At 35.4% G+C, this 13775-nt stretch overlaps 1 protein-coding gene across 7 annotated transcripts in view; it reads left to right on the top strand.

The window, feature by feature from the left end:
* ldb3a (LIM domain binding 3a) overlaps positions 1 to 13775 on the top strand; it is a 43789-nt gene that overhangs the window by 4386 nt on the left and 25628 nt on the right. For all 7 annotated transcript variants that reach the window (XM_079854753.1, XM_079854749.1, XM_079854750.1 and 4 more), the window contains exon 3: positions 11856 to 12007. In XM_079854753.1, the coding sequence (XP_079710879.1) occupies positions 11856 to 12007 (152 nt within the window). The remainder of the gene's footprint in view (positions 1 to 11855; positions 12008 to 13775) is intronic.

Genomic DNA, 13775 nt, shown 5'->3' with positions numbered 1-13775 from the left:
ACAAAGACCAGTAGCACAGGGCCTAGTCAGTGACTGTAGAGTGACAGGTGGGACCTAATACTTACTTTTGTTCAGGCTGTCGGGTGGCTCAACAGGGGGGCTTTTCTATAAAAGCACCACACAGGTGTGGTGGCCTGCTGTAAAGGAGGCAAGACGTGCTCAGTTATTCTGTATTTGAATCAAGACGTAGATCTGCTGTGAGTATCACATTAGTAGGTCTGAGGAGGATTCGTGTAACTTAAGAGGATGAATGTTATTCGCCAGCCCACAGGAGACAGACAGCCTGGTTGCTATTTACTGATCAGCCAGTGAGGATTCCAGTTCAGTCCCGGAGACTTTGCTCTGAAATGTTAACACATGCGATACTGTATTTGACCTGTTCTGGGCTGTTGAGACTGAGAAGAATAATTATATATATATGTTTTTTTAAATAATATAAAATATGGGTGATGCATTAAATGATCAACAGCATGTAAATATTTAGCAGCACAACTGTTTTCAATATTGATAATAAGAAGAAAATAAGCATATTATAATGATTCACGTGACACTGCAACAGGGCCGTGCACAGACATTTTGGGAGGGCAGGCACTCAAGTAAAAAAAAAGGCACCCCTCTTATAATTATTTATTATTAAAAAGTAAAGTTACATATTGTTGATCATCTTTTACACACTATAGGGCTGTTGTTATACCAATTAAATGAAATCAGTATCATTATCATTTAAAATCATTACCATTTAAATACCATTTATCTAAATGGGGGTGGCAAGTTGTGATAAGTGAATCATAGAATTATTCATTCAACCGATTCGTTCAAACTGGCTAATTCATTCATGTCCACTGACTTAATGAATGGGTCATTGAATCATTGACTCACCTCATTGTGAGTCTATGAAAACTATATTGTGAACTCATACAAGGGCAATTCATATATTGAAAGTTTGGCTGCATTTTTGGTGGCATTTCCGAACCTGCATGACGTTATTTTGCGTCAACAGCAGACTAGCTTGTTTGTTATGAAGCCTAATGGAGGGCTATTGCCTAAGTTAGGCTGGCTGTATCGAGATGTTTTAATAGTGGTGTAATTTCACAGCGAAGACAAACAGTGCCGAAATTTAGCGCAGACACGATCGTCTGGCTGTCACCAGGTCTGTGAGACGTGGATGCTGCTCGTCTGCTCTGCAGAGCGCTGTGGTGGCTGTGTCATGGGATATCGGAGAGTGGGAGGGGCTTGTTTGGTCTCACATAATTATTAAGAATAAGTTTAAAGCTTAAGGTAAGATGATATATGATTTTATGCAGATCCCACATTTCTTTTTTATTTTGTTTATTTAAAACTATACTTCTATTTTGAAATCAATCAGTATTCCAGACTGATGAGAAGTATTGTCTTGTTGGTTTTGTTTACATATTTAATTTGACAGTGTTTTGAAGTGTAGGAACTGTTCAGATGTTTTTATGCATAACAGACGATATACAATTTACATTTTAACGTTCTTGGGCTAATATACTGGTCCTTCTGAATTGGGTGAAATGTTGGCAGATGCTCCTGTTTATGTGCTCTCATTCAGCGCTAGGTGCTGAAATGAGGATTTCTTTTGGCTGAGAGCAGCTCAGACTGTAACAGATGGCACACAGAAAGCATGAACTTGCAATTCAGTTCAAACTGAAAGCAGCAGATGAGGGATATAAATACCTCTGGGTGGTTTGGATGAAAAGAAACTGCTAAGGAAAATAATACTTTTATCATAGTAATTAAGCAACAGGGTCCTACTTTATATTAAGTGTCTATGTACTATGTATGATACAATGCGCTTTTTGTGTACATACATACATGTTTTTATGTTGTACTTATTTGGGTATTTAAAAATAACTGAATGTTATTAATTTCTGTAATCATATATCTATAATTACTCACCAAAACTGTCCCTAACCTTACACTGTACAAATTATTGTAGCAATTAGTTGACACAACTTAAAATGTAGCGGTTTTTTTTTCTTCTTGATATAGCTCAAATATCCAAATTGTATTGACTTTTATTATATTGACTTTTATTATATTGACTTTTATTATCCCCATGGGATTTTTATTTTCTTTCAGTGAGTTTCAACATGCGTTCACACATAAAAAATGTACACAAATGTAAAAATCACATTCATCACCAATAAAATTCACCCACACTCATTTCTGAGACCTGCTCAGATTTAGGCTATACTCTGCACAAAAAAAAAAAAAAAAAAAAACTTTTAAGGCAGCACAAACACGTTTTTGAGTTGAATTTGACACTTGTTAGTTATTCTAATGTTGAATTTTAAATTGTGATAACTAATTGCAGCAGTGTTTTTATATTCCACTCCAGTAGCAGCAAACATTTTGCAATACATGAACAGAAAAAGTACATTGTACCCAACAATTTAAGGACACCTGTATAAAGTGTGACCAGTGACATTGGCAAATGGCAGAAATGGTTTTGGAAGTTATAAAAGGTCAACTGTTTAAATGATCCAAAAATGTGTAAACTTAAGTCACTAGATGCATTAAAACAATACCGGTTGAGAGGTTTTTCATTTAAAAAAAAATGTATCTATAAAATATGGGTTATAATCAAAGCTTGTTTTAGCCATTGTAGCATCTACAATATAGCACATCTTATGACCTATTGAATTCTGTAAGGAAAGGAATGGAGGGAGGTTGGGACCGCGAGTATAAAAGAGGAAAGTTATGGGGTTACCCAGCACTTAATTACCTTATGCTTATACTAATGTTCTGTGACATTTCATTTGACACTGTGGTGTCATTAGAAACATATTTGCCTCTGAAATGAAGTTGCATTTAAATGTCAACATTGATGCACTGTTTAGGATCTGCCAAAGTACTTTGAGAATGTCTCATCCGGTGAAGGGCACTTGCAGTAGCCTTTTAATAAACACAGTATATTATTAACATATTATTAAAGCTCTCCTGGTGTCCCTTAGAGCACCAACTGGTGGAATAGTGTTTCACCTTTGTGAAGTGGTATTTGGGTGTTCAGATATGGAAGTTTTAAATTAAGGTTCACTCCCATTCACATGGTATTCACTGAGCATCCAGTTAAAGCTTGTGAAGATTGAGTTTTATGGTTGGCCTGAATTTGATCTGCATTAACACTACGGGTGTGTTGGAATAATGACACGCATGTAGCTGTCTCTTCACTTGGACGGCAATCAAAGTTTATTTTTTTTTTTTTTTTAGTTCTAGAAATAGCACAACACCCCTGATGAGAGTGTTCCCTACAGTGTTTATTTTCATTGTGGCTTTCCAATTCTGGACTGCTTATATGACATCTCTCCACACGCCTCTAATAAGCTGAGGGAAATTGTACATTCCAGTCAGTCTTCAAGAAAATTTATGCTGGCAGATGAACACAAATCTACTTCATTTTTTAAAGCTGATTATTGCATTCTCTGTTCCCATGAGCTAATTACATAAAAAGGGGCTATATTAGTCATGTGTAATATTTAACTGTATTTATAAATTGTTTTATAATATTTATTTTCACTGGTTCCACTACAAAAAATTATATTTATTTTAGCAACATATACCTTTCGAAAGTTCAATATTTTTCTTGAAATGAATACTTTTATTCTGCAAGGTGTCGCAGTTTAAGGAGTCCAAAGATAAGTCTAAGTTCCAATCCAAAGGTATTTGAGAAAAGAACACAGTGTAACAGCGTGTCCACAAACAAACAATAGCCGACAATGAACTGAGGAAACATAGGAACTTAAGTATTCAATGATAATGAACTAAAAGACTAACAGGTGTGATGATCAAATGAAATGCCATGATAACTGATTAGAGCAGGAAACATTAACAAAGACAACAGGAAATAATGAAGGTGAACTAAAAGTCCATGAAAATGAAACTAAACGAACAAATGACTAAATATGTGAAGGGCACATTAAATATAAAAGATTATATTTCAAATAAATGAACTTTCTATTTATCACAGTATCCTGAAAATAGTTTTTATCACGCTTTCCACAAAAGCATTTAACAGCATATCATTGATAATAAGAAGAAATGTTTTTTGAGCAGCAAATCAGCATATCAGAATGCTTTCTGAAGGATCATGTTACATTGAGGACTAGATTAATGATGCTGAAAATTCAGCTTTGTCATCACATGAAGAAATACCATTTAAAAAATTAAAATAAAAAACAGTTATTTAAATATTTCACAATATTTATGTTTCCTGTATTTTTGATTAAATAAATGCAGCCTTGGTGAGCATTAAGAGACTACTTTCAAAAACATTTAAAAAACTAACTGATTTAAAAGGTTTCATTTAATGTTTTCTTAACAAAAATATACTAATGTAGTTTTTTAATTTTCAGTAATTGCTGGAAATTATACCCCTGTAATGAAGCTATGAATGAATTATTTTTGTTGGAACAAGTGAATGTGGTGCAAAACATTCTAATTTGTTTGACTGCAACAATGTTTTGTTTCTGTGAAATATCCTTGGTTCAAAATCACACTCCACAAAACTGTACATTAAACATAAAATATCTTATTATAAACTGAGGTTGTGTCGCTTTGCACATTAGTTTTGTGTTCATTTTTGACAGACAAATTGCTTGTCGCTGTAAATATCACACCAGGTTAGGACTTAGTGTCATTCTGTTCTAGTTCACTAGACTAATCTGATGTTGTTTGTACACACACGTCATAAAGAATGCGATTAAAAATCCAATGTATTAAGTCAGGAAACAAAAATACTCAAAACGCTCTTCATGAAGTTTGAAAATGAGTCAGTAGAAAGTTGTGTGATTCTTAATAGTGGAGTAAATAATGTTAATATGTAATAGTCTCTCTCAGATAGTCCCAAACCAGTAGGCAGCAAGTACCCAGTCTTGGTGTGTGCCGTGAGAGCCTGAAGCTGGTGCTGCTGACAGGCAGAGCTGTTTTTAGATGGCTTCTGAAGGTCAAGTCAGTCGTGCTGAAGAAGATTGTTACATACCAGCATCCACCAAAACTACATGCTTTCTTCCAGCAATACAGAAATGTGGGGTTTTTTTTAACCAAAGCTTGTTCTCTGATAACTCATCAGGTTGGCTTTGATGTGCTGTGATTGAAATCTTGCTCTTTTTCACATGTGTTTTATTCATTTGCTGTCGGGCAGGTTTATATGAGGCTCTTATATGAGGGGTGCTACAGCAGGGGAGGATCAGGTCGCATTGCATTCATATGGTGTCGGATTCTTTTTGGTCTTGTTAGCATAAATGAGGACATCTGGTTAAGTACTCAGGCTTCAATCATGAGTAAGTATTGCTACTTTAGTCTTATGTAACTGATCAAGTCTTCACCATTTCAGATGTTGACACAACATGACTGTCAATTCAAAATATGACTGGTGTAGATCTTAGTGTGTTCACTTAGAATCTGCAGAGAACAAGGATATACTAATTCAAAGCTTGTCTTAAAGGACTGGTTTCATCCTCATACTTTACATACCCGGAAAATTATATACAGTCGTGCTCAGAATTAATCATACCCCTGGTAAATATGATCGAAAATAGCTGTAAAAAATAAATCTGCATCGTTTATCCTTTTGATCTTTCATTAAAAAAATTGGCAATATCCTAACCTTTCATTGAAGTAAAATAATTGAAAGTGGGGGGGAAATCACATTATAAAATAAATGTTTTTCTCCAAAACACGTTTTATTTTTATTTTTTTTCTTCTTCTATGGAACACACAGAAAATAAACATTTTGAAAGCTGTTACAATGAAGTAATTTCAGCACAGTAATTTGATGTACACCACCATTAAAAAATGTGGGGTCAGTAGGATATAGATAGAATAATAAGAATAATTATATTCTACAATGATGCATTAAATTGATCAAAAGTGACAGTTAAGACATTTATGTTACAAAAGATTTTTATTTGAAATAAATGCTGTTCTTTTAATGCTATTTTATCCATCAAAATGCTATCCATCAAAGAATCCTGATTTTTTTTATCGTGGTTTCCACAAAAATATTAAGCAACACAACTGTGTTCAACATTGATATTAATAAGAAATGTTTCTTGAGCAGCAAATCAGCATATTAGAATGATTTCTGAAGGATCATGTGACACTGAAGACTGGAGTAAAGATGCTGAAAATTCAGCTTTTTAAAATTTTCATAAGGAATTGCATTTTAAAACATATTACAATAGACAACCGTTATTTTATAATGTATCACAATATTACTGTTTTTGCTAAATGCAGCCTTGGTGATCATAAGAGGCTTCTTTCAAAAGCATTTTAAAAATCTTACCAACCCCAAACTTTTGAATGGTTGTTTATGCTGATTGAAATAGGATATTCCCTGAGAAAGAAAAAAAATGGTGGGATTTAATCAATTATCTTGATTTTATCCATAAGGGGTTGAATAGATCATACAAAGTGGAAAGATTACAATCATATTTTGCATTGGAATGATGCATAGCAATCATGCACAAGACCAGGAATATTTCTTAAGAAAGTATATTGGATGTATTTTGATTTCATGTTGACTTATTTTGATGGTCAGCCGATCTGTCCATCCAATAAGCCATCAAATTTCTCTCTCTAGATTTCTCTGAGTCCTACTTCCCTCCTGTAATTCACTTGACACACAGAACAGCTCCTTTGTGCTGTTGTGAGTGCGCAGGAGATTTGAGCTGACATATCAGCCACTCATTCATCCAGGCATCAATTGGAATGAGCTGAGAATGGGGAGTTAATGCATGTTTTGTGTGCCAGGCCTGGTAATCCACCCCCAGTCTCTCAAAGCCTTTGTTTTTCCATGATCCCTTCGTTTTCCTTCTGCCATTAGTTTTGCTAACCCCAGCACAAAGCAACAGTATCATGCATTCCATAAAACATGTAAATCTGAATTAGAAATGTTTTTGCAAAATGCCTTTATCCATGTTTTTTTTTCTGACATTAATGTTTTATAAAATTTTACCTACAGTAATATGCAGCATAATTTAATGAAGCATTAAAGGGTTAGTTAACCCAGAAGTGAAAATTCTGTCATCATTTACTCACCTTCATATACTTCCAAACCTAAATGACTTACTTTTTTTTCCATTTAATTTGGAGTACAGGTCAGAAATCACTTTATGGGGATGCACATGAACACTACCATTACAGTGGCCTTTCTAAAGGTGACAGGACACTCCCCTTGCTAGATGAGGCAATTAGACTTGACATTTATAGAGGAAGACAACTCTTAAAACAACCGCAACACTCTAGTGGCTAGCACCCATTTACACAGACACAATTAGAGCAGCTGTCAAGCAGGAAAAAGACTCCAATTGCTACCCAATGTGGGTAGTTATAAGTACAGAACATTTGTTTTTGAAGGAAGGAGGAAGAAGCCTGTCATTTAAAGCTATTTTGGACGTATCACAGCCATCTAACTGCAAGCATGTTCGTTCCAACCTCGATTTAACCAAAGGTTGGGTGGACATATCAAGATTTTTGTTGTTGTTGCTAAACCTAGTGTGGCTTATTCTTACAGGCCTGTTCCTCAGTACGCAAACAAGACAGACTTCAGTTATTTGTGAATTTGTGCCAGAGTATAAGAGCTCTTCAGTTGAACTTGAGTAGGTTAATTATTTTGAGAAAAAGATTATCAAATATTGTGCCATGCATTCTGCAGGAAGGGCAACTACAATCTGTCATATTTGCTCATGAGCTTGTGTGAAGTGCCTGGATATATAGTCCATCCAGGTGTCAGATTGCACTGATCATGTTAAGCTCATCCACAGTGTAGACGTGACCACAATAGTGGAAACACAGCTGTCACATACCAATACATTTTTAAAGGTATTACACACAGTAGCCACACACACTGCAAGGCATTCCTCTAACAATGGCACTGTTTTATGAGACACCGACTGATTATCAAACCCAGATTGAATCTGCAGTTTGAGTCCATATTTTTTTCGATTATTGTGTAAAAATATGCATAATGGATAAACATGATAAAATAAGATAAACTCAGCAAAGAGTACTACACTCTTATTGAGAGTTGAAAGCATAATCAAATTAAAATCAAACCAAAATACTTGATAACTGTCAAGCAAACACTCAAGGGGTGCAGTCAAACATTTTGTGTTTGTCTAATAATTATCAGCTTTACGCTAGTAACTAGATATCTTTGTTTATTAGTTGATCCCTATGTTATTATGCCTTGTTTTTGATGTACCAGAATGAGGGCCGGTTCACACAGAACGCATTTTGCTGTTAAAAACGTGAGATGCAGGTGAGAAAACCGCAAGACGTCTGTCGTGTTTACATTGAAAAACAATGGAAAAATAGCGCAGTGGAATAAAAAAAACACATTCTGTGTGAACGTCCCCTGAGTCTGTATCAGATGCGAATAACAACAACAACAATAAAGTTTCGGGCCCTGCTGAAAAAACCAGCATGAATTCCATGTTGGTCCAGGCTGGTTTATATTGGTTAGAGCTGTCTAGCTGGTGGAGCAGCATAGTCATGCTTTTCTCAAGCAAAATGCTAGTGACCAGCAACCAGCATCATATGCTGGTCCCAGCATGCAAAACATACCTTATACTGGTGACCAGCAGGGGCTGGATTTTTCTGCAGGGGCTACATTTACCATTGCTTGGCAAATTATTATTATTATTTTTTTCTTTTATTTTTTTCTTTTATTTTTTTCGGGCGAAATCCAGTCAATTCAATAGACATCCATGCGATCAGGAATTTTGCTTGAGGGTGAAAGATTTCACCACGCAGATCTCGCAGCGGGTTCAAGTTGGTCACATGGATTCACTGCATTGACCAACAGAAAGCTGATTGATTCTAAAGTGGCTTCAGGTTAGCTGTACATACATTGTTACACTATTGACAGTAGTCTATGGATCTTTATTGTGACAGCACCTTAAGAAACAAAAGCATTCATGCCCATTTGCACACCTCACAGATTGCTAAGCCAAATGGATTTTGAATGCAACTTCAAAAAGTGAATTTCATGAATTTATTATTTAAAAGTACTTGTCTAAACCACTGTGGGAGAAATGACTCATTCACACGGCAAAATTTGTATGGTCACTTTGCCAAACTTGCCGCGCCAAATATTGACTAATTTTAATTACAGACAAAATTTGGCAAGTTAATATGTACTTATAGAGCTGGTAAGTCCCGCCCATCCGTAAAACGCCAAGGTTGAAAAATCGTCAATGCAAGTGAATGTGAGAAAATAATTATTTTCTGGTCCCGTTTGAATTGTGCCATGAATGTGAACATATGTTGTCTGTGAATTTTTTATATAATTTTTCATGTTATGAGTTTGACAGTATATTGTATGATTCTTTGGCTAGCAGTTGTGGAAAAGACATAGCGAGAAAGACTACATGTCGCCTATGTGACGTCACCCCATAACACATTTTCCCTCCACTTGTCAAATCACGGTGCTAATGCTGCGATAATCTATGGAGACAGATCGAGATGCCTGTGTGTTTTGTACCCAAATGTCACCATTCAAACCAAATCGGCTGTTCTTTCTTCAGATTCGCGTCGAAAGCAGCGAAGAGTTGTAGTCCACAAAGTGCTCTCACACAAAATCTAACCGTATCAAACTTCTACCCGCTAAATTGTAGCATTCTTCACACGAAAAATTATATTAAAAATTCACAGACAACATATGTTCACATTCATGGCAAAATTCAAACGGGACTAGAAAATAATTATTTTCTCACATTCACTTGCATTGACGATTTTTCAACCTAGAGGTCCAGTGGGGTTAGCGGAAGGGGCGGGACTTACCAGCTCTATATGTTTGACCAATCAAATTAGAGAAGTGGAACTAACTGATATATAATGGGATTTTATAAGTGCCTCTAAGTTTTGTCTCAACAGTATTTTCATTGCATCATACATTGTATCCACATAGTGCATAATCATGTTGTTTCACCTGCTCTACTGCTCCTCTCCATCTGTAAGTCTAATATTCCTTCTGGACCCTTTGCTGGTTTGTCCAAGGTTCAATCTAGGCACCCAGTAATTAATGTGAGACAAATAGCAGACACTGATCAATGTCTGACACTGATCTAGATCATTGAAAATCATATACTGAACTATGACTGCTGTAGGACTGGTTCATAATGAAATTTCTTGGCACAAATATTTCAGGTAAGATTGCAGAGGTGAGCCATGGAATAAGTTGATTTTATTGCTCTATTATTGTGGCTTAGAGTGAAGCATTTAAAGGGAAAGTGCACCCAAAAATAATTTACTTACCCTGATGTCATTCCAAAACTGAATGACTTTCATTCTTCCGTGAAGCACAAAAGAAGATATTTTGAGTTTTGGTTACCATTGACTTTGGACAAAAAACACTGCCAATTATCTGTTGTCAGATAATAACACCAAACTAACTTTCTCAGAATGAGTTTGCATGTGTCCTGATGCTATTTCAGACACTTTTCTTTGTGTATGGCTGGTCTATTTCTCAGGCTATTGAAATAGGCTTTGCAGTCTTGGCACTTTTGAAACCAAATCCTTGGCTCAGATGTGCATGCATTCAGGTTTTTTTAAATTATTTAAAATCAAAACAGATGCAAAAATACACTCACACAGAGAGCTCCTCAGTTTTTCCTCAATGGGAGTTTTAGGAATAGTCCCTCAGGGAGCAAAACATAACATAGTGTCAAAAATTCCTCATCTAGCCTGAAGAGATTAGAGAGAAACATGCACACAACTGAAATCAGCTTTATTCATTTTGCATTCACGTCAGCTTTCTGTAAATTAGACAGCTCTGCACAGCCATGCACAGTGAGACTTTGGCTAAGAAGATGCTTCTGGCTCAAAACACACAGCTGAAACCTCGCCAGATTTACAATAAAAGAAACAGACTCTAAATCTTGATATATGACACAGAGATGAGACAGTGTCACCCATCTGTGCAATATGTAGGTTTCCTGTATCAGTATCACAGAATCACAAATGGTGGTCCTCAACATGCTCTGGAGGAACAGAATTGACCAATTTTCCATTACTAGCATACACTACCATTGTAGTTCCATTGTAGAAATTAGTTTTTCAGCAATAAAGTGTCCAATAATGAGTGTTTTGTTGTCCTGTGTGAAATTCTCTCACAAAATGTTGAAAACAGATTTGTGGAAATCATGATACATTTTTTTCAGGATTCTTTGATGAATAGAAAGTTCAAAAGAACAGCATTTATTTTGAAATTGAAATATTTTGTAACATTATAAAAGTCTTTACTGTAACTTTTGATCAATTTTATACATCCTTACTGAATAAAAGTATTAATTTCTTAAAAATAAACCTTACTGACCCCAAACTTTTGAACAGTAGTGTGTATAAATGATTTCTATATAACTATAAGTTCAATAGAAGATACAAAGGTATTAAGAAATCCCACAAAGCCTGTCAGAAACATGTGGTATATGACCCGGACATGTTCTTAATTCACATTATGTTCATACACATTTTCTCAGATTGACTTAAAGAGCAATTTTATTCTGCAATCACAGTTCTATTTTTAGCAAGAGGAACACATTATCTGTTGTAGCGCTAAGCATGCAGAATGCCAAATGTGTGCTTGAGATCTCTTTGTGTACCCAGCTGTCATGGATTCAGAATATATGTGTGTTTTTATCCTCCACTGATTTTATTGAGAGGGTATAAAGTATTATTTATTCACCTTTATACATACATCAACGTACATTATCAATACCATAGGGAGGCAGGCAAATAAAAAAACAAATGACTATCTTGCCCAAGTTTTGTGTTTGCAGAGGTGTTGATCTGTATTTCATTTAAAGGCTTATTTGTTTGTTTTTTTGCAGATTACACCAGGGAGCAAGGCCGCCTCCGGCAACCTGATTCAGGGTGACATCATCGTGGCTATTGATGGGGTCAGCACAGAGGGGATGACACACCTGGAGGCCCAAAACAAGATCAAGTCTGCCAACTTCAATCTGGCCCTCACCATGCAAAGGTACAATGAATTGTTAGTGTTTTGGAGGGGTGTGTGTGTGTGTAAGCATACAAATTTGCTTTGATGTACACTACCGTTCAAAAGTTTGAAAAAGTACAGTAAAAACAGTAAGATTATCAAATATATTGCAATTAAAAAATAACATTTCTATTTAAATATATTTTAAATTTTAAAATGTATTCCTGTTATAGCAAAGCTGAATTACTTAAGTCTTCAGTGTCATGATCATTCAGAAACCATTCTAATATGCTGATTTGTTGCTCAAGAAACATTTCTTATTATTATCAATGTTGAAAACAGTTATACACTTATAAAATAGAAATATTTTGTAAAATTAGGTTTTTACTATCTTTTTGACCAATTTATTGCATTCTTGTTGAATAAAAGTATATTTTTTCCTAAATCTCACTGATCAAACCGTGAACGGTAGAACATTTGAACTTCTGAATTAAAAAAATATGTCATTACTTGCTGATGCATTTTTGTGTCATACTACTTGCCATAAAAAATCTGAAACCATAAAATGTATAGGGGAATTGTCCAAAGGTTTGAATGATGACACTCAAAGAAGGATGTGGCAGTAACGGAAAATTGAATACTGTGTATGGCATAAGTAACATTTAGAGTTTGGAGAATAGAATAGAATAGAATAGAATAGAATAGAATAGAATAGAATAGAATAGAATAGAATAGAATAGAACCGAATAGAATAGAACCGTCCCTGTTGGATAGAATTGTCCATCCTGATTAAAATGACACCAGGACGTTTTGCTCTGGGATAACATCATGATTCCCATTTGAGTTTCGTCTAGGCTTCCATTCTGGTTCAGTTAATAAAATGATCTGCCATGTTTACGCTGTGTTCCATACTGATATTTCATCTGTCTTGGCGGCCATAAGCTCGTATCAGTATCTTCACTGACAGCATAGTTTTTTCTTATCCACTTGTGCGATTCTGTTGCTACAGCCAAATTATTAATTAAAAAAATTAATATATCGAATGCAGATCTGAGCGGGTCTCATTCACTGCAGTGTAATAAAAGCAGGCCTTGACTGTTAAATGTAGTCAATCAATCAAATCACTTTTATGAACCGCAAACAGACTGCAGCTTCAATCTATCACAAACATATGTGACTGAGATTGTGTGTGAGCTCTGATGAGTTGTGTATGTTTTCATCCAGGGAAAGGTCATGTATATATATCTTCTTTTAAATGTTCTTTTTTGACTAACAGGAAGGCAATAACACATAACCTTTCCTTGGATAAAAACATGCACTGCTGATCATGAGCTGTGTATGTTTTTATCAAGGGAAAGGTTATGTGATTTTATTGCTTTCATGTTTCCTGATCAAAAAGGAAAGATATAAAGAGTATGACACATTCTGACAACTCACTGGCCTTATCAGATCAGACTACCTGCTGAGTCATCATGTTACATGTTGCCAACATTATTAGACAAGCTTCATTTAGCTAAGCTTCCACACATTTCAAAAGCTCTTCAAAACAGACAATGTATTATGCATTCTGTATCTCTAGCTTTTAGGAGCTTTCTTCACAGCCTCTGGCGAGTGTCCATTGATCCATCAGCAGCCTCATACTCCTGTTAACTTGCTATTTTCCAGCCTGCCCAGCACTGACAAAACATAGCAATAAACAAGGCTATGTTCACTCTGCAATTGATCCAGATCACTTTCTTATTCTTATATGGATCTGACTTTTCAAATCGTCAAATCATCATTACACAAAATTGCACCATCACACAATTGG

The sequence above is a fragment of the Squalius cephalus genome (assembly GCF_949319135.1).
Source record: "Squalius cephalus genome assembly, chromosome: 21".
NCBI lineage: Eukaryota > Metazoa > Chordata > Actinopteri > Cypriniformes > Leuciscidae > Squalius > Squalius cephalus.
This window is presented reverse-complemented; position numbering and strand designations above follow the sequence as displayed.